Genomic DNA, 27,045 nt, shown 5'->3' on the forward strand with positions numbered 1-27,045 from the left:
CCATTTTGATCCATTGTGGCCCCTATGCCATCTCCTAATGTTCCACTATCACTTAAGATTCACATTTGCTGGTCAATATCTGGGATATAACTTGATTTGTTATTCCTCAATTGCCTGGTCTCCTGCCTTCACTGTTAGCCATTGTAAACAAGCTTGGTAATCAAGTCATTATGTTTTTATAGGAGTGTATTTAGGAGATAAATATTTTGTTTTGTAAGATTTGTGTGATGTTATGCTGAATGAACGTACAAAAATATTTCATTTGAACACAACGCCTACAAAACGAAATATTTATCGACATTGTAACATGAACATTAATTTAAATTATATTTACTGCTCCTTCGTGTACATGTGGGCATAGACTCACTGATGTCCCTATTGTACTGCTCCTTCGTGTACATGATGGCATAGACTCACTGATGTCCCTATTGTATTGATCCTTTGTGTACATGATGGCATAGACTCACCAATGTCCCTATTGTACTGCTCCTTTGTGTACATGATGGCATAGACTCACCAATGTCCCTATTGTACTGCTCCTTTGTGTACATGATGGCATAGACTCACCGATGTCCCTATTGTACTGCTCCTTTGTGTACATGATGGCATAGACTCACCGATGTCCCTATTATACTGCTTCTTTGTGTACATGATGGCATAGACTCACCGATGTCCCTATTGTACTGCTTCTTTGTGTACATGATGGCATAGACTCACCAATGTCCCTATTGTACGGCTCCTTTGTGTACATGATGGCATAGACTCACCGATGTCCCTATTGTACTGCTCCTTTGTGTACATGATGGCATAGACTCACCGATGTCCCTATTGTACTGCTCCTTTGTGTACATGATGGCATAGACTCACCAATGTCCCTATTGTACTGCTTCTTTGTGTACATGATGGCATAGACTCACCGATGTCTCTATTGTACTGCTTCTTTGTGTACATGATTGCATAGACTCACCGATGTCCCTATTGTACTGCTTCTTTGTGTACATGATGGCATAGACTCACCGATGTCCCTATTGTATTGCTCCTTTGTGTAAATGATGGTATAGACTCACCAATGTCCCTATTGTACTGCTCCTTCGTGTGCATGATGGCATAGACTCACGGATGTCCCTATTGTACTGCTCCTTCGTGTGCATGATGGCGTATACTCACCGATGTCGCTGTTGTACTGGTCCTTCTCTCCCAGCATGTACAGAACCTCAGAAAGACCCTTCTTGTTCATGGTCTTTGCAAAGATTTCTCTGCAGTTCTTCAGGAGCGAAGACTTGAAATAACCACATGTCACCAACACCTGGCCCAGGTAGTCATCATCAGGTGCCCAGTGCAAGCGGTGAATCTGGCAGGGAAGAAAGTAGAAGGAGTGAGTGGGATGAGTTTAGTGTTGTTTTCAAAAATATTTCAGTTACATCACTGAGTGTGGAGGAACAGGTGGTCCAGCTGCAACTCCCTTTGAAGACTCTTCCTCAGGAGAGTCATGATCCAATGATTCGGTCTCCAAATCCCAAAGATCTATAATGATCCTGGTTTGTCAGCACCACAGCCATGATCATGGATCTCACCAAATAATAATAATAATCATCATAAATTGATACTTGTAATGTGCTATAGGCCATTTGTTGATGCATCATGCTGACACCATTATTACCCAAGTCAGTGGATCAGGGTGCTCTCACTCTCTGTCTCAGCTCATTAGGGAGTATGCAATCCAAGCTGCCAATGAGGCACTAGAAGGTTAACAGTCACATAACCATTTCATCCTATGCTGCGTGTACAGAGGCTTATTGGGAACAAAGTCACTTGCCTACATGGGCTTCAGTGTGGGGCAGGAATGAACCCTTAGACACTCTCTGGAGTCAACCTGCCGAACACGGTCATCCATCCAAATACCCTCTGTGACGGACCGTTGCTTAACTTCAGCTGATTTGTGATATGTGCGCTGTGCACAGGACCATGTGCCACCAAAGTTGTATTTATCTAAGACCTGCATTGGATCATGCTTTCCACTCACATTTAAATTCTGAAATACAGTGGTTAGGTGGTTGAGAGCCCCATTAACATAAATACCTTAGTGAATGTAAGTCATATTTCAAAAGTACCTTCTCATGTTTTTCTGACTCTTTTGCAGGGCTACAGGATTTGTAAACCCCAAAATACTCTGATAAAGAGTGGCCCAGCGTGTGTGACAAAGTGCCTGGACTGATAGTCAGTCAGTATTTTTAGTTCTTACGACCCATTCTAGCAGAGCTAACATTGGGCTGGACACTGCGCCATGCTGGAAGATAGAGTGGAAGTTGGAAGGAAAAAAGTCAAAGAAACTGTGGCTAGTAATTGATTAAAAACATTGCAGTCGAAAAAAAACAAGTGGAGGGAAAGAAGGGAGGAACAATTAATTTTAAAGGGGTGAAAAGGGAATCAAAATGTTGTGTCAAAATAGTAAAATCTGACGATGCATTTGCATGCTCTAACACGTCTTTGGGTGAATAAATTATCCTTTTCATGATATAATGTTTCTTTGCTTGATGTTTAGAAATATTTCTGCTATATGACAGCAGCCTGTGGTGGTCTGTAGATAAGTCTAGACCAGAATATTTATTGCAAAAACCTTTCTGGATCAGCTTCAAACAGAGCTAGATTGTCACAAGATAATGTGCTTTTGTGTTTTTGATCAGATGATTTAATACACAATCATATTTACCGTTTCACACTGAGGTGCGTACTTCTCCCCATATATCCTGCTGGATCTGTAACCTGGGTGGGTGTTATACACAAAGGTGAGAGCTGAAAGCAAAGGTTTAAATGTATACCATATATTTCAGATTAGGCCATTACAAAAAAAAAGAGCCCACCTGATGACAAAACACCCCCACCTCACATAATTTTATTGTCCCCAAGAACCTAAGGATGAAAAATCATGCTTATGTGTTGCCCATACTTTCTTTGCATTATGAATAACACCACGTATATAGTCCCACAAAACATCAATTGACAGTTAATGCACACAGAAGCCTTCAAAATTTGTTAACATATAAGAAGTCTAGAAGATGAAGATGTTTCTGTGAGTGAGTGAGTGAGTGAGTGAGTGAGTGAGTGAGTGAGTGAGTGATGGGTTTAACACTGCTTTTAACACTATTCCAGTTACATCAAGGCATGTCAGTTTAATGTGGGAGGAAAGCCCAAAATGATGCAGGTCTTAGATATATACCACTTCATTACCATGAGCAAGGGTATGGTATACCTAGAAACATAATCGGGGCGAACCAGGATTTGAACCCACAATCATAGGTTTCTGGCGTGTCCAAGGGACGCAACTCTGCACAGGGAATTGCAGTGCCTTAGACTACTTGGCTACCTTTGCCCCCAACTCTGCATGAAGATCTGACCTCTCCATAGGTTGCGTCAAGTGAACTTTCTATGAGCCAATCAATGTTGAGGCTTCCAAATTCTCCGTACGAATGAGAGAAGCATTCAGTTCTGCATATCTAATTTCTGTTTCTCAGAAAGGAAGTTACTTGCCTTGGTAAATGAAACAGGCCATGATATTTATTGTGGACATTTTGTTCACCCTGACGTATCTGAGCATCAGGGCATCTACACACTAAAAGGAGCACTATCCAAAAAATTTAGAATTTACGTTTTGTTTTGATGCCCTTTTCTTAAAAGTGAAATTTCCAATCAAGGTTGTAAAGAAATGAAGCTGAATTAATAGACAGCTAACATCTGAACCATGCTTCCTTCATTTAGATTGGGCGTTCAGTGGTTGTTCAGGGTTCACGTGACACGACAGATAAAGGAAGTGCCCTCAGATCTTCAAGCAGAGAGGTATCGTATCAGAGTAAAAGACCAGAATCTTGTAGTTGAGATTGTAGTTAACAAACAAAAGTGTGAGATGATTGCAAATATATTGCATGCAATTTGTGTTGAGTGTAGCTATGTTATTTTGTTGAAAACATATCACCAAATGATGTTGTAATAGCTAGTGTAACACTTTAAATGAATACCCCTGTGTGGCAATCTGGATCTGTATTATACAGTCATGCTCCGCTTATACGGACTTCAGATATCCGGAAACCTCGGTTCCCGGACGATTTTCATTCAAACCGAAATAATTACTATATAAATTTATCCGTATATCCGGAAATTCAGTTTCCGGAACCGGACGGTCATTTTCATACACAAAACACTGAAATGCACACAAAATTGTCTCACTTATCCGGACAATACACTTCCGCTGGTGGTAATCTTCTGCTGGTGGTAATCCTTTGATTCGTGAGAAGTCAATTAACCAAGTGACACTGAGTTACGTTTGAGACGAGCTTGTTTATTGTACATGTAATCCCCTTCGATAAATATGGCGTCTGTGGAGGTCAGAGGTCAAAGTTGTGTAAGTATGGCCTGTGAACCAGCGAAACGTAAGCGACACGCAGTTACAGCACGCGAAAAAAGGGAAATTTGTCTGTTTAAAGAAAAACACCCGTCAGCAAGTTTAGAAACCGTCAGTAAGCATTATGGCACTGAATTTGGACATACCATAGGAAAATCGACAATTGGTGACAGTTCAAACTTCCATGACAGACTTTTTGAAACGTGTATGAATAAAGATTGAGTGGATGTATCTGTTTGCTCTTTCATCTGTCATGATTTGCATAATTGAAGGGAAGTAACTCTTCCAGTAAGAAGCTGGTTTCAGTTATACGGAAATTTGTTTATACGGACGAATTGTGAAATGACGCAAGTGTCCGTATAAACGAGGCACGACTGTATAAAGTATTTGAAAAGTTCCTTTGTTTAATATGGTCACCCAGTATCTTTTGCACAAGTCTCATGTCAGGATTTCCTTCATCCAAAATCGGGCAAATCTTCTCTTGTATTATTAATGTGAATAGCCTCTCAAACGGTTTTTAGTTCTGATTATTGACACATGAAACCTGTAGCTTTAGAAACACTCTCACCTTTCCTGTAAAGTGCAGTCATCACTGCATACATTGGGTCAGCCAGTTCCTTTGCCTTTTCACCATACTTCTTCTTTGACCCCTCAATGACCTTGTACAGAAGGTCAAGGCACTGATCGTATTGGCCAATGTCCACCATGAACCAACCTACGCGGGTCTGGAGTCGGTAGCCTTCGTCAGTGTCCTCAAGGTTTTGTGACTAAGGAATAAACAGGAATATGTATTGTCTGAAGGAAAGGATAATTACTTGACATACACTTCATGAATTGTTCTACTACAATGCTGAAATGTGGCATCCTCAATTATCCAGTGTATCATGTCTCCATTTTTGTATGATCAATACCCTTGACCCATTCACAGCCATTGCTTAGTTTTGGGAATGACGTGACCATCACTAACTTTTCTCTCACTCAGGAGCTTAACAACAACAACCAGTTAAATTTCCTCTTCTGAATGTGAGTCTTGAACTATTGAAAATGGCCTGCCTTTTGTAGGGTTCAAAAATACTGTTAATTAAATTGCCTCCCCTACCATAATGTGTTCCACAGGATGTCAGTATATACAGTTGCATGTCTCCTATACCTCAGTGTGTTCATGCAGGATGTCAGTATACCAAGTTGTCTCCCCTTCCTCAATGTGTACATGCAGAAAGTTGGTATACAGAGTGGTCTCCCCTACCTCAGTGTGCTCATGCAGAAAGTTGGTATACAGAGTGGTCTCCTCTACCTCAGTGTGTTCATGCAGAAAGTCGGTATAGAGAATAGTCTCCTCTACCTCAATGTGTTCCTTCAGGAAGTCAGTATACACAGTGGTGTCCCCTACCTCAATGAGTTCCTTTACGAAGTCGGTATACACAGTGGTCTCCCCTACCTCAATGAGTTCCTTTAGGAGGTTGGTATACAGAGTGGTCTCCCCTACCTCAGTGTGCTCATGCAGAAAGTTGGTATACAGAGTGGTCTCCCCTACCTCAGTGTGTTCATGCAGAAAGTCGGTATAGAGAATGGTCTCCTCTACCTAAATGTGTTCCTTCAGGAAGTCAGTATACACAGTGGTGTCCCCTACCTCAATGAGTTCCTTTACGAAGTCGGTATACACAGTGGTCTCCCCTACCTAAATGAGTTCCTTTAGGAAGTCAGTATACATAGTGGTCTCCCCTACCTCAATGAGTTCCTCTAGGAGGTTGGTATACAGAGTGGTCTCCCCTACCTCAATGAGTTCCTTTACGAAGTCGGTATACACAGTGGCCTCCCCTACCTCAATGAGTTCCTCTAGGAGGTTGGTATACAGAGTGGTCTCCCTTACCTCAATGTGTAACTTCAGGATGTCGGTATACAGAGTGGTCTCCCCTACCTAAATGAGTTCCTTTAGAAACTCAGTATACACAGTGGTCTCCCCTACCTCAATGAGTTCCTTCAGGAAGTCGGTATACAGAGTGGTCTCCCCTACCTCAATGAGTTCCTTTAGAAAGTCAGTATACACAGTGGTCTCCCCTACCTCAATGAGTTCCTTCAGGAAGTTGGTATATGCAGCCGCTGCCTCAGTGTACCCCCCCAGCTGTTGCCAGGTCTTCATCAGGTACTGCTTGTGTTTGTCCTGGGACATGTGCTCAAACACTGCTCTGTCTGTCAGCACTGCACGGAGCTCAGTCCAATCCTGGGCTGACAGTAGGTGGTATGGGAGCTCCTCGCACTTCCTGGCAATGTCCTTGCTGAGAAGGATGTGTCAAATTAAACCATTAGTAAACATGTCCAATAAATGTATATGATCAGATCTGATTTCTATATTGACATCCAAGGATGATATATTATCCTGGAATCTTCCATGCAAAGCTTCTGAGAATGTTTGGATAACTCTCAGATACATTCTTAAGGTAATTCTACTTTATTCTTCTGCCACAGCCACCACCAGCAATGTGGTATGATAATGTCAACTCGCTTGTCTCAAAATTTCAATAAGTTAACATACTGGAAGACATATGCAGAAACATTAATAGTGTAGGTTATACAGAAAGTAACTTATTTCCAATTATTCAGTGAACTGGCTTACAAGTTACCATTGTTTAAAGAAGGCAGCAAGTCTTTTGTGATAGGCCACCCTGGTTGCCTCGTCCTTCAGGAATACTTGGCGCACCACCTTGCTGGACGTTCTGTGGTAGAAGTCAAGTCGCCCATCATCTGAACCCCCTCCACAAGGTCGCAGAAACTGGTGGAGGCCGAGGTACACAAATGCCCACTGTAATAGAGTGAGTGGTCTCAGGTGGTTTACAACAGTGGACGTAGGAGAGAGAGGTTTTATGTGTAGGATCAAAACCGCGCCCGAGGTTTTGTTTGGGAAGTATGCCCGCGGAGGAGGGAAAGGGGGGAGGGCCGATAGGCCCGACCCCCTTTCCCGAGGCCAAGGGCATACTTCCCAAACAAAACCTCGGGCAAGTTTTCGATCTCACTTATGAACTGATCAAATAAAATGATTTAGAAATAATTTTACTAATTGGTATTAACATGACTTCATTGATATTTACTGTTGAGAGTTTAACTGCAATACGCGGGGAGTACATCCGCGCGCTGCACGTGACGCACGTGCTTCAGGCCCGTTGTAACAATGAGTGCAGGTGGTTCAAGCCAGTCGAATGAATTCCACTGAAGAGGATGGACGCAGACAATGATATATTTCTGACGCAGTCAGTTTTTAAAGAATCGGCATCCTGTTCTGAAGAAGACAAGGAAAGTGATGACTTTAAATTCCGTTTAGGAGATCCACTCTCTGAGCGTGAAATAACCTTACAAGTTACCGTCAAAAGACTGTGCAAGACGTCTGGTATTGAGGGCATGAAGATAAACCATTCCTTGAGAGCCACGGCAGCCACTCGATTGTATCAAGGTGACGTTGATGAACAAATGATTTGCGAAATTACCGGTAGGTTGATAAACAATTTAGTCCTGCAGTAATAAGAAATTGTTATTCAGCAAAAGTCATAACATGTCAAAGAAATATTTTTTCCAAACCAGTAAGATGCTCTTTTTTATTTATGATATATATGGTAATATTGGTGTTTTTGGAATCTGTAATAGTTTTTTAGTGTATTTGTATGCTGTATGTGTAATACTTTCAGTAATCTGAACAATTTGTTTCAGGACATCGGAGCGACACCGTTCGAAATTACAAGAGAACTTCTGACAACCAAAAGGCAACAGTCTCTGACATACTTAGTATTTTGAAAAAAATGAACTCGCCATCATGTGAAGAAGCTGATCCAAAAAGAGCAGATGACCAATGACCTGAAGACAAACTAAATCGAACTGTGACGCTCAATTTCAATTTCATCTAATATCAATAAATAGTTGAGCCATGTTCTGTTTTATTTTTTTCATGCAGAAAGGTAATTCAATAAAGAGGGTATTTTTGGGGACAAAAACCAGGCTTTCAGTAGAAAATCTCCCGGGATTTCTTGCAGAAAGCCCGGGGCTTACCCTGGGAATGCCCGGGGCTTACCCTGGGAATGCCCGGTAAACTACCAGTAGAGGTTTAGTCGGTAAAAGAAGACCCTGGCGAGACAATAGAGTGACGTCACTAGAGGTTTATAAGTTGGCTTCTACATGTATTCATTCTTACATTACATTCAATGCAATAATATCATTTTAAATCACATATGCAATGCTATTACATATAACATGTTAAAATGATTGTTTAGTTGAATCTTGATATCATTATGATATCTTTGGAAAATGGCTTCTGACAATGCCTTGATAAATTCCTGGTTTATTAATAATAACAAACTCAATATGACTGGCATGTTTGGAATAGGACCAGAATTCTGTGAGCATGTTTAGGAGACTCCATTGGTGGGATGGGACACATCAGAAATATTTTCAGCTTCATAAGCCAGATGATACAGGGGAGATGTGAAAAAATGCATGTACATGAAATACCCATAAATGCACTTGTGATATTTGCCATCATTCCAGAAAAGTTTGGTTGGTTGGTTGGTTTGTTGTTTTCCCCTGCACTCAGCAATATTCCAGCTATATGACGGCGGTCTGTAAATATTCGATTCTCGACCAGACGATCCAGTGATTGACATCATGAGCACAGATCAATGCAATTGAGACCGATGACATGCAGCAACCAAGTCAGCGAGTCTGACCACCCGATCCCATTTAGTCACCTTTTACGACAAGCATAGTCGCCTTTTACGGCAAGAATGGGTTGCTGAAGACCTTATCTACCCCGGGTAGTCCATACAAGAAGAGTTTTGTCCTTGTAGTTGTTAGTTACATGTCCAAAAATAATTACATCAGACATAAAAAAATGAATCACAGGTAGTAAATCTGAAGTAAATCTTATCTAGTTAGACATGATAATCATGGTGGTCGAACATTCAGTAATAATATGGCCAAAATAATTAGCACTGTATCAGTGGATGTTATTTACAGCTTTGTTGGGGATATTTAGCACCTTAATTGACAAATTACATATTATGTTTTATATAATATTTGTGTGAAGATTCTCTACCAAAAAAATGTGAAAGGTGTTAGGTGGTATATTAACTACAATTTCCAAAAATTATTATGGTATATGATTGAAAAAGAATCTATCTGGCAGTGGTGGAAACTAACATTTTTAGTCCCCTAGTCCTTGCAATGATAACATGTAGCAAAACCCCTAAAAATGGTAAATATCTACTTGTCCTTATGATACCCTAACTATTGGTATAGGACTACAGGACTAAAGTACTCATGGAAATGAAAAAACCCTGTTTTTCTGGATTTAATAATCGACACAAAGCATTACGTAGATGTAAATACGAAATAACAAAACAACTGGAAAAGTACTAGTCTGGATTTGCTAGTTTTATGTCAGTGCTCAATACAAAATGTACTCTACAGGAGGTAATTTGTAGGCTCTTTCAACATTCAAAAATAAAACTAAGTCCAAAGTGACATGGCAGAAACAGGCTATAGACATTATGCAAATTAGCCTGGAAAAAAGTTATCAAAACAACAATAAAAATAACAGCTATGTTTATGTACATAAGAATAATGACATGTAAGTTGTTTGAGAAGGGAATATGTTACTTTTACATTCTGATATTTTGACGATGATTCACTATCCCACAATGCCACTCACAAATCGCTAACCACTGACAAATCACATGCATGTGGGTTTCAAGCACCTGTTTTCACCTGTCGTCAAGGTGTCATAGGTCATGGACATTCACCTTGATCTACTAACACCTGGTTATGCTCAGTTTCACCAGAGACCATATCTATTATATGGTCTCTGGTTTCACAATAGTCTGTTTTGTTCATATTTTTACACACTTTTACGTGTAAAAAGACATAAAAACCTTTGATACGCTGTATTTGTGCCAAGGCCCAATTAGTACCAATTGAGTTGTTTGAATATTTATATATTTTGTATATTAACTGCATTTATTTAAAATCTGAGATCGAAAAAACAGGTTTTTCTCATTCCGTGAGTACTTTAGTGCCAATTTCTAACACTGCCCGGTATGCATTTTATGTGTAATGGTTGATTAGTAATGATTACAGCATATTATTTCGTCAGAAATAGTAATGTTTTTGCATTAGGGGCACTTTATTCTGATTGCACAAGTCAGAGCTAAATGTTCATGTCTCTGAAATCGGGTGACCAGTCCGTCTTTGACTGTCTGATTCAATGGAATATATCAAACAACTTGTCCTTGTTTACAGCACTGTGATACAAAAAGGCCAGAGTATTAAAACTGTCAGATGGACATTTTTAATGTGGTTTTCATTTTGGCCAAGTTAAAAAATTTGAATTCTTTGAGCAATTTCTAGTCATCATTCCTGGGATCATCTAAGCCAAGTTTGATAATGAGCTCCATGTGTTCTGTAGTTTCTGAGGAAATGTGAAAAATGTTAACATCTGTGACAGACAGACAGATGGACAGAGGGATCAGATGTCAGAAACCTGTGATTGTGGGTTCATATCACAGTTTGCCCCAATTATGTTTCTAGGTTTGTCAGGCTTGTGGGTTACACCAAAGTGGTAAACATCTGAGGCCTGCATCACTTCAGGCTTTCCACCCACATATAAATGGAGTACTGTTCAAAGCGCCGCTTAACCCAACTCACTCACTCACTCACTGCTACTCGTGGTAGATCCAAGGTAGGCTCAGGAAACACAGGCGATTCCAGGTACAAGAGAAGAGGATTGATAGAGGGCTGGGATGAGTCCAAATTTACTACCCAGGTACCCGATCCCCAATTACTCAACCCTACCTGGATACCCGCTGCAGCGCTCAAAAGTGGGTACAAAATTTTCAGTTGGGAATTGTTTTACCGGATCCTGGCAAAAAATATTTAGTATATGTGTATCGTCGGATCAAAAGTTTTTGTACGGCCATGTTTATCGCGATTACTCGTACTATAACAGGGGGTGTAGCATCACGCAGACATTGTAAATAGCCAGATGATGGCTTGTGTTTAACAGAAAGTTGTCTTTTATATGAGAATGAGATGTTTTACAGTTGCTCATGTGATTAGAGAGAAAACTATGAATGTTTCTAAAACGTCAGAAAACCCATAACACGGGGATACACGTATAAAACGATCTGGTCATGCATATGAAAGTCAGGAGTTTCTGGGCTCGATCGTAGCACCACAAGTGGCCATTATGAGTTATTTTCCTTCTGTGTCCCTCCTACTGACCAATCAGATTCCACCTCTCATATCACTTGCATTTGCTTCAAACAAAATGGAGGAGTCCAGTCTGATTGCTAATAAAAATCTATATTGTACCACAACCTCGGGAAGTGCATCAAATCACGTGAGCACCTTGATTAAATACATGAAAACATTTACAAAATATCTGTCAACGCACAGTTGACGGTACACATGCTCTGCAAATCTTGCAATCGACAGAAATCTGCACAGCAGTTTTACAAACCAGATATCGATCTTGTTACACAATTTTGATTGGACTATGCATAGACTCGTTTGTCCAGCCAAAATATAACTCCATAATTGCAGCCTAGTTCGGCAAGGGTGGAAACTAGACTTACAAGATTTCCAAATTTAGATTATAAGTATCATTATTGAATTATGTGTTGAAGATAAATCCTTGTAGACATACACTACCTCTGCCATGTGAATCTTCTGCCCAGTAAACTGGATGGTGTCAGTGTTGCTGCTGCTGCTGCTCGGGATGAGAGGCTCCACTGCCAGGAGTTGCACCAGCTCAGCCTCAGACAGGCCGAACCTTGATGTCTCGATGAGACACAGTGTGGACAGGACCTTGTCTCCACCATACTCCTTAATGATGCGGTTTAACACCTGGAATACAGGTGACATGTAAAACAGGGCACATAGAACAATTATACCTTATCTATGTTCTATATAATGTGTTTCAACACCTGAAATACAGAGGTGTGGAAAATAGGTAATTTATAATAACTATACCTGTTTCCATAGCCTGTTTTAACACCTGTAGTTCACCACTGATTTATGAACAAATGACATCTTCAATAGATTCATGCCTTGAGATATGCTAACAAGACAGCTCTGTGCACTTCTGGTTTAATGACCTTGATCCTCATATTCTAGATTATTTCTTGTTGAAAACATGGCTGTTAGCTTTTACAAACATGTGTCACACAACAAGAATTTGGTTGAGTGCTCTAAAAGGCAGAACTACATTAAGTGACCATTCCAGTGGCCTTGACCTTTTTATGAAGGCCATTCAAAACCTTACCACTTCAACATAAGGGCGATATGTTCCAAATTTCTTTTTATTACATACAGTGAACACTTCTTGAGTTAACATAAAAATATTGCAAATGACCACTTCATGCAAAAGGCTTAAAAAATTCTGCAGGAAAAAACATTTGAGGGAAAATAGCAAATCTTCTAATGAATCACCCTCACTTTGACCTTGACCTAATCAATAAGTCACTCATGACCTCTTCCCGTTGTAGCTCTGGCCTAAACCGGCAACGTTGTAAATATAATTGACCTACAGTATATGTTTCTCATGTTGGGCATTTAACAACCTATTTTGAGGCTATGACCTTGATAGTGACCTTGATGACTGATCAATGTGTCAAAAACAATCAAAAGGACCCTGTCCCACAAAGCTATCTTAGCGCTACGATTTGTCATATGTCATTGTTAAAGAACTGACTCAGCGTTAATTAGGAGATAAACATACTGTGTTTTCAATGTAGAGCTAGGTTACCTGTAGATTTAACCCCGCTAAATTGAATTTGGAACTGAACGCGCACCGTGAGGTTTCAAATGTTAAATTTAGCGCGGTTAAATCTACAGGTAACCTAGCTCTACATTGAAAACACAGTATGTTTATCTCCATTCTACCATGACTAAATAAAACGCGAACTCTTTGGTGTTAGCAAATATACTGAGTGAAGCGGCATGGGTTGAGTTCAGTGTTTTGACTGGGTTATCGATCTGAATTACGGAATCACCGAACAAAATATGGTGCTGTATATACTCAAGCAGTTTTTTTACTCCGTAATACTTCACTCGAACATATGACAGGCATTTAAAGCATATAAGCACGGCAACTTGGTAAGCTAACATGAGGTGGCCATCCCTAAGAAAACAAAGCAAGCTTTGCAAGTCTTTCGCTCTACATCTCACGTCACCATTATGACGTCATATCGCTCACAGTCGTATATAGAAAAGCGCCAAAATTTCAAGCTCTCTGTTGTCTCCAAAACGTAAATACATTCCCTTTGTTGATTTCTGTCGTGTTTTTCTGCACGAAATGTATTGCCACACATCCTTTGAATATTGTAGTAACCGCATATGTGCATTTTGTAACCTGTAATTGTAGATATAGTTATTTAAATATGCCTACCGACAATGACTGAAAATAGTACTATTCTATGAATATTAGCTTCCGCGGTGATGCGGCCGTCAAACCAGCTGTTTCAATCAGAGGGGGTTTATTGTGATTTAATAGCCTCTGATTGACCAATCAGAATCGAGTAAATTCCAAATTCATGGTAGAATTCGTATTGAACATTGATATGTATGAGATATTTTCAACCCTTTTTCTAGTTATTAGATCAGAGTAGACAGAGCATTGTAAGACAATTGCATGTAAGTTGTATTGACAATGTACACATAACAGCCACACCTTCACACTCACAATTTCAATAACACCAGACAGGTCACCAGGGAGACTCTGTATTTTACTTGTGAGTTTCCGGAACTCCCCAAACACTCGGAGCTCTTCACACGAGATGGCGAGATATAATGGCCGTCCTGCATCTTCCTTGGTCACCAACAGTTGCATCTGAACAAATTAAAGCAACAAAATTATTTCCAAAATCCTAAAAAATCTCTGCTAAAAAGCAGCATGTACATCACTGTGATGTCAGGACCACATATGAAAAGAAGAAACAATGTCATTGCAAAAGAATACATACTGTTGATTATCTGCCGAAACAGATTCCGTTTGGCATAAAGGGCAAATAGCTGTGGAAAATATATGAATGGACCACTGAAAATCAATGAAGACACCAGGTGTTCGTGTAAAGGGTAAATCATATATTCCGTTATCCTTGTATGCTTAAACAAACTCTGATTGGATGGGGAAAAATTAGAAACACATAACACAAACATGTATTCTCGATGGTGGATTTCAAACCTAATAACATATTATCACGTAATTATGTTTATTAACCAACTGCCACTCTTGTATTGTAGGTATCTTCCTATCTCACAGTAACCTTGTGAGAGGTAGTACTTTTAAGTAAGACCTGCTCAGAGGTTTTACATTTGAATTGTAAGACCTAGGTTTTACAATTGACATTATATAAACCTGCTTTGAGAGTTTACATTTGAATTGTAAGACCTAGGTTTTACAATTGAAATGTTATAAACTGCCCTTTTAATCAGAATATAATGTTGATTCATGATTGGTTAAGTCACACTTTTCTTCACATGAAAATTCCATGACGTGCATCGAACCTGTAATCTCACATATCATGTTTAGTTTTGTAGCCCACTGTTTTTCCACTGAGCCACTGGGGGAGGTGATGAAGGTTGTTCAATTTTACATGTCATAACTTCAGTTGTGTGCATGTTGCACTTGGTCTTTCTCTCTCTTGCTTTGATCAAATTCCTTTGATACCGCGATTGTTATTGTATTGTTTTACTATAAGGTATCCCAATGTTTTCTTATTTTTTCTGGTATTTCTTGCCTTTAGACGATTCTTTGGTTGGATAAAACACTCCTACCCGGTTATGGTTGAAAATGTAAAAACCTCAAGCTCGGTAAAGCGCTCTGGCATTTCCCAAGCTCAAGGTTTAACCTTTTTAACCAAAACTTCGAAGTCGTGTTTTATCTTTAACATCCAAAACGTCATTTATTATAGTTTCCAAGAAAACATGTCCCCATTGATGGTACTACAGGCCATGTCCAAAGATCAAATAGGGTCCATGACTGTAAACATTTCAAGCTTGATCTACATACTCTATCACTCAATGATGTATGAAAATATGGCCGCTTTGAAGTTGGACAGATGGATGGAAGGATCAAACCATCCTCCATAATCCAGTATATCCCATCCCTATTTTTGATGATAAATATCCTATATCCATCCATTACCATACCATCAGTTTAAGTCTGTTCTCACTCATAACATAGTCATCCCATTCTTTCAAATTCGTGTGTGAGAGAAATTCTGTTGATAACGATACATTTTGTTATGTTACATTGTTAGCAGACTAAAGCTCTAAACAAAACAACTGTTACGGACTGTATGACTTATTCAAAATACTTTAAAAAGCAAAGTCTGGAATGGAAGTCGCAAGTTTGAAACTGGTACCGCAAAGCCGATTTTCAGATTAACGTGTGTCGGATTAACGAGACTTGAATGTAAATTCTTCTCTCAACTGCTCCTTCTAAAGTAGAGTTTTGATCCCATTTAAGTACTGTCTAGAGTTCTTCTGTATAACTGGGATTCGAACGCACGATCATTCTGGCATGCCCAAGGCACTCAACTCTGCACAGCGAATTGCGGCGCCATGGACGACTTGGTCACCCCTGCCCCCACCAAAGTGACACACACTGGGCGCCCAGCAAGCACATGACATTGTTTCAACGTTGAAATTTGGTTGATCTGCGGTTGCTACGTCAGAAACATTGTATCAAGATTATTTCAACAATGCCCTTTTGATATTTGCAAAATTGTTGAAATGTCACATTATTTAACATTGATTCAACATATGTTGAAATCAATAGTGAATCAACATTATCCTTTCGATACTTGAAAATATGTGACATTGTTTTAAACACTGATTCAACACTGGCATTTTGATGTAGAAAATATGTTGAAATCTGGTATTGTTTTCAACATTGATTCAACACTGGCCTTTTGATGTTGAAAGTATGTTGAAATCTGACATTGTTCCAACATTGAGTTAACATTGTTGTGCCTACTGGATGAGAGCCGTTGGTCATGCTCTGAGTTCATCTGATCCACTGCTGGACCTACCTGCTCCTTGTCCAGCAACTTGTTGTATTCAGCAAGATATTCACCAACTATGTTGGTCCTGTAGTCTCTGTTCAGTGGGTCCACTGTCACCTCGTTACACTGGACCTCATGTGACCTCATGGACTCTAGTGTGGTGCCCTCTAGTGTGCTGACAATGAGGCGCATCCCCTTTGGAAGTTTTCGGGGCAGCCATCCAAGTTTGTGAGCCATCCCTGGTTGTGAAATGTTGACGTGTTTGAGTTTAAAGATACACAAACCACTTTACCACCATGACTTTAAAAAATAACCTTTTCTGAATGGACAATCAAAGGTTTCAAATTACACATCATCGAGGCAAGGGAGTTCACTGACTATAAAAGTCCATTTTCCACCCTTGCTGAACTAGGCTGGAATTTCTGGGCTTGATGTAGAGCCACCAGTGGCTATTACAAGTCATGTCCCTTCTATGTCTCTCCTATTGGGCAATCAAATTCCACCTCTCATATCACTTGCATTTACTTCAACCAAAATGGCGGCGCCCTGTCAAGATGATCTAATTAATAATCAACATCTATATTGAGATAAAACGGGTCTTACTTTGTAAAGGGAATCAAATCATGTGAGAACCTTGATTAAAAACATGAAAATATTTGAAAAATATCTGTTGACACAGAGTTGGCGGTACACATGCTTTGTTAATCCTGCAAATCTGAACGGCAGTTTCATTACAAGATTTTGTCTTGACTATGCATAGACTCATTAGGTCTGCCAAAATATAACTACATAATTCCAGCCTAGTTCGGCATGGTCGGAAACTAGACTTTTATAGTCAGTTAACGCCCTTGCCTCAGGAAGATGCAAATCACAGTAACTACCTCTTATTAATATAGGTCATTTGAAGGCTAAATGTTAAAGAGAGGAACCTTTTCCCCAATTATGGCAGGCACTAAGAAGACAAACATGCTCTGTTGTCAATGTGAAGCTAGATTATCTGTATATTTAACCATGTCCAATTGAATTTGGAACTGAACACGTAGCTATGCTTTACTCGCAATGCCTATCATATATATTTGCGAGTGATGTATATCAGGCGAAAAAAAGGCTATTATGTTTCTGACCATGTCTGTATCATTTTCAACCCCTCTTGTCAGGCTTTTTTAATTTTCAGGAAATTTTAACCAAGGGCAAGTAACTCTAACTTACTTGCACATCAACATGTCATTTTTGGCTGAACCAAAGACAAGAACATTTGGCCACAACTGTAAAAAATTATGTTTGATATAATTAAAGCTATTTCTGTGTTTCACCAATTCAGATTGACAACATACTCTGAACATTGGACTCAACCTCTTTGCAGGTTATTTCTACAAAACCATAAAACTCATTATTTCTTCTTTATTTTAACATAAATTGGGAAACTTTTCATTCCATTTTGGGAAATTTTAATGACGCTTGCTGCAGACTTGGGTCTGAATATCAGCCTCGGAGCAGGTCTCGATAAATCTCTGCTACAGATATCCCCATGTAGACAAGGATTTACCTTCATCATCCATTTGATTCAGAGCATCAATATAAACCACAAGTTTTTCATATCCCTGATCAAGGACATATTCTGTTGACTTCTCAAACATGGTTTTTGTGTATCTCATCATCTCGTCTGGGTCAATAGGAGGCACGGTGTTCGGGGGCATGCACTCGTGGAACATCCTTGATAGGACACTGTACGAGTTGGTGGAGTCTGGAGTAGCACCAACAAAATGGAAGAACACCTAAACAGAAGAACATGCAAGTCATCAAAATCAGCACCAAAGCGCCTGCCCCCGAAATGAGCCAGGCAGGGTAACAACATGTACCATTGTAGGTATGATGAAGGGGATTCGACCACTGACCTTCTCTCCAGGCAGATGCTCTATCCACTGGACCACAGAGGTGGTACCTAATCAAATGGACAGATCCTAGCATGAAGGTTTCAGCTCAGGCAAGATAAGCATACAACCAACCTTGAACTTGTCATTCTCAATGGCCTTCTTTGCTGAGGCTGCCATCAGGGAGCTCTTCCCTGCCCCTGCTGACCCCGCCAAGTATATGATGCAGGTGCTGTCAACGCTGCTGTTGATGTAGTTGGATATTTTATCAACTATGTCATCACGGCCTTTCAAACCCTGGCAACAATCAACAAGAACATATCTTTGAAAGCCACTTCATTGGGACGTGATAAAATAGAGACATTCGACTGTAGCTCACCTGGTTCAATAGCCTAAATGCTGTACCAAAAGCATTTTTCTGTACACAGAAATCTACCTTGGCAAAGATCAGAATATAGAACATGCACATTAGCTGGTCACTATACAGCACTGGAGCAACTGGACTATGCCATTCTCTGGTACAGGGAACCATTAAATTCCACATCCAACTGTTCTAAAAACATCTATTATATATAATGACAACACTTTCATATCTAACAGCAATTCCCTAGCCAGGGAGACTGTTTCGTAAAGAGCTATGCAGTGGTAAGCTAGGGTACATTTCTTTAGTATCCACAGAGATGAAAATAGTAATTACATGACATTGACATTATATTTTTGCTGATTTATATTTCCAAGCTGTATACACTTGTTTTGTATCTATTGTATATATTGTGAGTGCCGTTTAACACCATATGATGGAAACTAGGCACTGTATAATTTAATTATTTTCTGCTATACCATTGAAGATTGCTTGATTCTGATAGAACTCTGATCAAAACAAAATTAGAATCGGGTATCAAATTATATTTGATACCTCTAAATTAACCTCTGAATTTACAGTGAGAAGACCTCAAAATTCTAAACAATGAAGGTTTATTATGATTATGATTGTGATTATGATTATTGTCATCATTACCTGTGATCTGAGGAGGAGGAAGTCTTCTTGTTCAGCATATGCCACTTCCACCTCTGTCATCTGCTGCTGCTGGGAGTCAAAGGGGTACTGCCTCTCAATACACGCCTGGGGAGCAAGTGAGTGAGTGAGTAGTCTAAATAGCCTAATTAAATAATATAATAGCCTATAAAATAAAATAAAAGAAATGAAATACTTTTTGACATTTTGTTTGTTTTTGTAAAATAATATATAATTGTAGAATAAAAAATATTCAAATATAACATTTCTATTCTGCATTGGGATTTTTTTGTGCCAGGAATACCATTTTTTAAATAACATTTATGTGAGAACACGTCCTCACACTTCATGGAGAACTGGTAAACTTATAAACAGTCTTCTTTGTAGCTGTATCTCATTCTAGTCAGTGAGCATGTATCACAGGTCTTGGTCACACAGGGAAACAATTTGTGTTTTTTCTCTCTCGTAAAAGTGATTATTAGGCTCAGCGATATTAAAAATGCTATGAATTAGATAATATAACATTATCCAGGTAATAAAATGCCAAAGTTTCATTTGCTGCTAAGTAACCCATAACATTTGAACTATTCATATGATATTACAACTAAACAAGTTCATAACTACTCACACGTTGTTTTATGAAATGGTTTCCAGATATTTTTGATACCATTAATTTTGAAATTAGACTTCAAATTTTGTAACTGAAACTTAAGTTTTTGGCATGAATTTATGAATGGTTCGGTCTGATTTGTATCAAACAGAATGCTACTAGTGTGTTGTGAAGATGTTACTGCTTAATTTCCCAACCATCAACTATAATAATTCAGTGTCTTGAGCATTAACTTTGAGAGTGGAATCTAGCACATTAATAATGAACTTTATCACTCGGTATCATTCTTCTTCTTACCTTGAAATGGTCGTGGACCTTCACAATGAAGTCTTCTAGTCCCCCAAGTACCAGCTTGCCGTTTTCCGTGTTCTCCACATGGCAGCTATAGTCGTGTGTCCTGTCTCCGTACTTCTCCCTGATCTTGCCTAGCACAGAGAAGCAGAGATGTAACACCAGGCAGATCCAAAACTTCATATACTCTTAAAAAGAAGTCGGGGATACGCGGAAACAACTTAAAATTTCCAAAATTGTTAGTTATTAGTTTCTAGTAACAGTTGTATGATAAAAATGAACGTGTATTGACTGGTAGTGAGGTAATGTGAAATGGGGTTTAACGTCGCGACAAGATTATTGCACTTATATAGCGACGTGCATGCATGTGTATAAGCGTGTGTGTGGCTGCTTGTACTAGTCCGGACTGATGCCGATTTATAGTGCTAGCACACTGAGATACCATGCCGCAGTTTAACATGAATACCCCACTCAGACACAGTATACTGACTCCGAGACGACCAGTCCTTGTTTTAGCCCCTTAATGCCGAGCGCCAGACAGGGTAACAACAAGTACCATCTTTTAAAGTCTTTTGGTATGACGCGGCCGGGGATCGAACCCCGGACCTTCCGCTCTCCAGGCGGACGCTCTACCATTAGACCACGGAGGAGGTCTTGATTGGTAGTGACCTATGACAGTAGATGTTATGAATGCAACAATCTGGAAGGATGATAGGGGTAAGATGGGAAATGTCAAAGTTGACGTTTTTGGATCAGTAGTGTGTAATATCGCCACGATTCACAACATTCATTCACTTAGAGAGGAGCTGCATGTAGTCAATTCCTAATCATCTGATCCATCTGAATTATACACCAGTAGCCATAGGAAAGTTTGCAGTAATTTAATTTGCTGTTTCAGCTCAAGTTCATAGAGCCTGGTTCCAGATCAGCTGATCTTGTACTTGTCACTGATCTGGGATGCCCTGAACAGGTTTATCATCAACAGTTTGGGTTTGTTGGTACCTGTTCCAAACTGGGAAACATTGAACAGATTGGCCACTGCATGCTGACTTCTGTCAGTTTCCAGCATGCCAATAGCCGGTAGAATCTCCGCCTATTGCAGATGCCGCATTGCCAGTTCATGCACAAACTTATATGAATGAACTCAAGTAAATCACAACTGTACAGTGTCAATAAGATTGACAGAAATAATGGGCCACAGATATTAATCAACCTTTCCTTAAAAGTGTCAAAATCAGGAATGACACCCTACGCATGTGTGTGGCACTAATGCATGTGCTCCCTGAGGGCAACATAGGCCTTGCGACATTTCTGATTCATGCAATGGACTTCTGGACCCGCCTTCTATTAACGGAGTATGTAGCAGGCGTGGAGTTAACCCACAGACAACATCCTTGACCTCTTTGGTCATGTAGTTAAGGCATCCAACTTCGGATCAGAAGATCCGTGTTTATTTAATCCCACACAGGACATGGTATTTTTATACCGGCTATACATTTAATAAATACTTAGTTTACATTGCCATAATCACCTTTGAGGACCCGCAGAGACTCGGCTGTTCCAGGATCCGACTCCTGGTAGACCTTGCGGATGTTTTCATCGGTCACGCCATTCAAGAAGCCTGGCTGCCGCATCATGAACAATGCCTGTAAAACACCATATAGCTTGGGAATCCAACTCCACCATGACATACATGTTGACTGATATGATAACTTAAAACGTAAGAGAGTTTTCAGCAATATCATGAGGAAAATTAAACCCGGGTCTTCGGCTTGACAAGCAGACGCTTTAACCACTAGGCTACCCCATCGATCAAAACATGACGATTCAATGTGTCAGTGATTCTTCCTAACCCTGCTACATAACAGTCCACATTAATTCTTAGGGTATGTTACATAACTACCATTACTCTACACATATCAAAGTTGTCAAAAAAAAACCACACAGCTCACAAGCATTCTGAAACTGTGTGACTATTCCCCTATCAACATCTGCTTTCATTTCACATGTAAACATATCACACATGTTGCTTTATATTTAGTCTCAAGTCCAACATGTAAACAAATACACGGATGTCACAGAGATGTACTGAGATGCTGAAGCTAGACAGAGTTCCTCATCTTACATTGGGGTTTCTCTCCCAGTACACTCCTGTGAAGACTTCCAGTGCCGTCACTGACATCCCCGGCAGCCATTTGTATCTGAAGGAGATATTACATGTATTATCCAAAACTGCCGTCCACAGGAGATATCGCCTGTTGAGATCAAGCCATATCTCCTAGTTAGACAGACTGTAATCTTGAAATAGTGAGTGAGTGAGAATAGTTTTACACCGCTTTTAGCAATATCAAGCAATATCACTGCCGGGGACACCAGAAATGGGATTCACACATTGTACCCATGTGAGGAATGGAACCCGGGTCTTTAACGATTAAGCGATTGCTTTAACCACTGGGCTACCAGACCGCCCCTAATCTTGAAATAAATGTGGCACACATCCATTTATCCCTTGGCTTCTGGTGACTGCCCTGTCTGGGGATTGCCTGACACAAAAGGACATCAGCTATGTTCCTCGTCCCACCTGATTTTGATGTCTTCTGGGACCTCCTCTGGCTTCATGACACTCCCGTAGCGCTCTGACAACATGTTCAGGAAGTAGGGATACTCATTTTGATCTCGACATCTACAAGAAAACAGACGATGTAGTAAGTTCAATTTGCCTCCACAATACGATTTAGTGGACGGTTTATATATACTGTAAAACGTGAAATTAACGCAAGCGTGAATAAAATGCGAAAAATGCGAGTGGTCTTTGCTCGCATTATTAAACATCGCATTTATATCAACCAAAAAATAAGACATTTTGGATAGCAGAAATACCAACATAGACATACGCTGAAAACAAACAAGTATGTATTCCACATCAATGTTTATTGAGCAGCACTTGTAAGAAGTATATAAACAATGTCATTCAAACACTAATTACATCCTGTGAATTGTCACTTCTGGGGTTCAAGACAAGCGTTCTACTCACTCATGTCATCACTGATCACACCTGCAAGTCTAGACAGACGCCACCCAACACGGTGTCTTTGCTCTTTGCGACTGCATCAAAGGCCGACACGAGCCAGCGCGCACGTATTGTTTTAGCGGAAGTACTCTACGCAGCGCTAATAAGCAGTGCTATTTGGTGTGTGATTGGATTATTGTAAGGTTGGATTAAGGTGAGGATTCTCCTGTAAACCTGACAGAGGACATTTTGTTTAGATATAAATCCACTGATGCTTGAGAGGAGGGGGTGTCGCATTCATATTGAGACGCATTAATTTCACGTTTTACAGTATATATACAAATAAGTGTATTTATAACTGAACCTTGTTTTCAACACCACAGTCAAAGATTAGGGTCATGTTACTATCATATACATGGTATATGTATTATGTATTCTTAATGGCAATGCCAGATTTTGAGATGATCTTGTCCAACATTTACAGTTCATGCTTAACATTGCTTGACTGTTGTTTTGTTTGACTGTAACATGTTTTGTTTGACCGTTGTATTGTTTGACTTGTTTGTTTGACTGTTGTTTTGTTTGACCGTTGTTTTGTTTGACCGTTGTTTTGTTTTATTGTTGTTTTGTTTGACTGTTGCTTTGTTGTGACTGTTGTTTTGTTTGACTGTTGTTGTTTTAGAGTCAGCAACATATCAATTGCATGGGAGACTATAAGTAATGAGTCTGGACCAAACAAACCAGTGATTGATATTGTGAGCAATGTCCACCTGCACCGGGGTATGATGACACTCAGGTCAGCCAAACCCCAAGTCGGACTACCGGGCCCATTTACTCTCACTGTAAACATGGGTTCCTTTGGACCAATTCAAACTGGGATTCCCCACTGGGCCACCACATGGACAAACAATTCCCAGGCACCTTCCACGCCACATACACAATCTCTTGTCCAACACCTCCTCTCTTGTTTCATGTGGTGGCACATTGTTCTGTGTACCGGTCACAGGTCACAGGTCAATCAGTGTTGGGCACGGAGAGTAGGTGGATGGGTGTGTTAAGCAGCTTGACTCCTGAGAGGTGCTCGGGCTTTGGTCCTGCACGTTACATGTGGTGTCTCTTTAGGCAGGTGATTTTGGTCGGAATATACCAATGTTCACCCAGCAGCAAATGGGTACCCAGTAGGATGAGATAGTAATGTGACTGTTAACTTCTTGTTGTATACTCTCTAGTGTGCTGAGAGTGATAATCAAGACAGACTGATCCAGTAACCAAGGTAAGATTGTGTAGCACTATACTAGTGTGTTGAATATAGCGCAGCCTTAGAAATTTGTGTTTTTTAAACTAGTCCAGAGAACTAGTGGAAACCTTATTTCCCAAGTCCTCAGAGTTTGAGCTAGTCCTGAGACAAAACTGTGAACTACAAGGGTAGAAACTAACAGTTTTAGTCCACTCGTCCTTATCATGAAAGCAAAACCCTCAAAAATAACAAATTTCTACTAGTCCTTATCATAACTACTGAGCAGTTTGGCAAGGACTACAGGACCAGTACCAATTTCTAATGTTGTAAACTATGTTTCTATCAGTTATAATCAGTTCCTATTTGTAGCAATATTGAACAATTGAGATCTGATTCAGGATTAAAGCCCTCAAAGCTACTAGTAAATGAGGACTAGCATCATTGGATTTTTATTTGCCCTCCAAAGGCTGGCACACTAGCGTGAATTTGAATGCTGTTAGCACATTATCAATAAACTCATTACTAATATTTCTTGAGTAAGTGCAATCAGACAGTTAATTCCTCAAGAAGTAATGATAATATTACTGCTGCAAAAATGCTGAGTGATGCGATAAACAACCAAACATACAAACAGTGAACCAGTAAAATGTGACACCTGGTATAGATCAGGCAAATATTATATCTAAGATAGATACATGCACGCTACCTGTCTATCTCTGACAAGCAGGCAAGGAAAGTTTCCCTGGTGTCTGAATCTTTGGGTACGCCCCATCGGAGGTCACATTCCACGAGGCGGAGGCGCCTCTCTGTACACCACTGCCTCAGTGCTGGAACTACCCCCTTCACCAGGACCTCTCTCTCCGAACTCATGTCCTTGAACGTTGAGCTGATGAAAAGACGAATTGTCTTCCATGTCTTCCGCTGTAAAGATATGGCAGAAAAAACCCATGAGATTTTATCACCACTGTTTGAAAGAAATGGTGAATAATACCAATAGAGATCTTCTCTCTAACATAAAACAACAATGAAATGTCTTTTCGTATTATTTTGCAATCATACTTTCCTGACTGTGTGACCAACGAGTTTTTTTTGTTCATTAGTAGCAGTACTAATCTGAAAGTTAAATTTTTTAAATGCATTTTTTCCACAACCTACATTGAATGAGGCCAAAAATTGTGTAAACTAACTACACTTGTAATAACAAAAATAAAATGTCATATAATTTTTTTTCACTAGGATTCAATATTTTTCTGTCGAGTTAAACCCTGGTTAATATGCTTAAAAGGGACCAATCACGAACAATTCCGTAACAATCATTGGATTTTAATTATTTTTAAACAGGATTTTTTTGGTCAATGCTTCGAAATATTCTTTTTTTGCTCTGAAAGAAGCCAAACATTTTGGGGGAACCACAACACATTTTATAAGGCATCCAAGCATGTTCAGTGAGCATTTTTTACAGTAAAACCTGAGGCTGATTTTTTCCCTCAACATTTTTGGAAGCATAAATAACAAGCTTTTCATATAAATGTTCAGTCAATTATTTATTCACCATCTCCAGCCATCACTACCTCTGGGGTCACGGGTGGCCCAGCCATCTAAGGCGCTGTGATTTGCTGTGCAGAGTTGCATCCCTTGGGCATGCCAGAAACCTATGATTGTGGGTTTCAATCCTGGTTCGCCCTGATAATGTTTCTAGGTTTGTCAGCACCATACCCGTGCTCGCTTGTTTCACCGAAGTGGTAAACATCTGAGACCTGCATCACTTCGGGCTTTCCTCCCACATTAAGCTGACACGCCACAATATAACTGGAATACTGTTAAAAGTGGTGTTAAACCTAACTCACTCACCCATCACTACCTCCTGGCAAACTCAAATGAACTCACCTTTAAGTGGGGCTTGATCACCGGGGTATCCCTGACAACAAGATGATCGACCAGATCCCACCACTTGACAGTTTCATCGTCAATGCTGATGTTCAGACTCCTCATCAACTCTTCAACATTAACTGTCTGCCATTTTGTTGTCTTTGATAAACTTTCGTCACTTTGGTCTTTGGAATTTTCAACCTCCTTTGTAGAATTTGGATCCTCGCCAGTGCATTTGGAGCCCGATGTTGAGGAGGTCTTGTTGTCTAGCCCAGGGGTGTTTTGACTAGAGTTCACTGTTGTGTGTGTCGAGATCATGTCTGGAGCTGCTTCAATGCTAATTGTGGGCTTGTTGACAGTGTTTGACGAGGTAGATCTGATGTCTTCCAAGTTGGCGTATTCAGAGGACCCACAGCCCATTCTACGAACTGACCAAAATGAGAGTGAGTGAGTGAGTGGGGATTAACATTGCTTTGAGCAGTACTAATATTTCAGAGTGGGTGAGTGATTGACTGAGTTGGGTTTTACGCTGCTTTTAGCAATATTCCAGAAATAGTGTGGCGGGCGACACCAGAAATGGGCTTACGCATGTGGGAAATCATTACACTCTAAGCATTGTAATAACCTGTCTCCACTGTAGAAGATCAAAGACATATAATAATATTTTGAAACCACTGTTACAATTTGTCATGAAACAAT

General features: G+C 39.9%; 1 protein-coding gene across 1 annotated transcript in view; it reads right to left on the reverse strand.

Moving 5' to 3' along the window:
- LOC124145327 (telomerase protein component 1-like) overlaps nt 1-26,766 on the reverse strand; it is a 29,096-nt gene extending 2,330 nt beyond the window's left edge. The window contains exons 1-17 of the mRNA XM_048390118.1: nt 26,365-26,766; nt 25,184-25,398; nt 22,812-22,913; nt 22,356-22,431; nt 21,762-21,876; nt 20,237-20,364; nt 19,333-19,437; nt 18,450-18,611; nt 17,990-18,218; nt 16,471-16,682; nt 14,118-14,264; nt 12,086-12,280; nt 7,018-7,196; nt 6,459-6,672; nt 4,965-5,163; nt 2,711-2,793; nt 1,168-1,351 (exon numbers count right to left, since the gene is read on the reverse strand). Coding sequence (XP_048246075.1) covers nt 1,168-1,351; nt 2,711-2,793; nt 4,965-5,163; nt 6,459-6,672; nt 7,018-7,196; nt 12,086-12,280; nt 14,118-14,264; nt 16,471-16,682; nt 17,990-18,218; nt 18,450-18,611; nt 19,333-19,437; nt 20,237-20,364; nt 21,762-21,876; nt 22,356-22,431; nt 22,812-22,913; nt 25,184-25,398; nt 26,365-26,766 — 2,947 coding nt within the window. The remainder of the gene's footprint in view (nt 1-1,167; nt 1,352-2,710; nt 2,794-4,964; nt 5,164-6,458; nt 6,673-7,017; nt 7,197-12,085; nt 12,281-14,117; nt 14,265-16,470; nt 16,683-17,989; nt 18,219-18,449; nt 18,612-19,332; nt 19,438-20,236; nt 20,365-21,761; nt 21,877-22,355; nt 22,432-22,811; nt 22,914-25,183; nt 25,399-26,364) is intronic.
- Nucleotides 26,767-27,045: the final 279 nt, after the last annotated feature.

Source organism: Haliotis rufescens, unplaced genomic scaffold, assembly GCF_023055435.1.
Source record: "Haliotis rufescens isolate VD_foot unplaced genomic scaffold, xgHalRufe1.0.p SCAF_83, whole genome shotgun sequence".
Classification (NCBI taxonomy): Eukaryota; Metazoa; Mollusca; class Gastropoda; order Lepetellida; family Haliotidae; genus Haliotis; species Haliotis rufescens.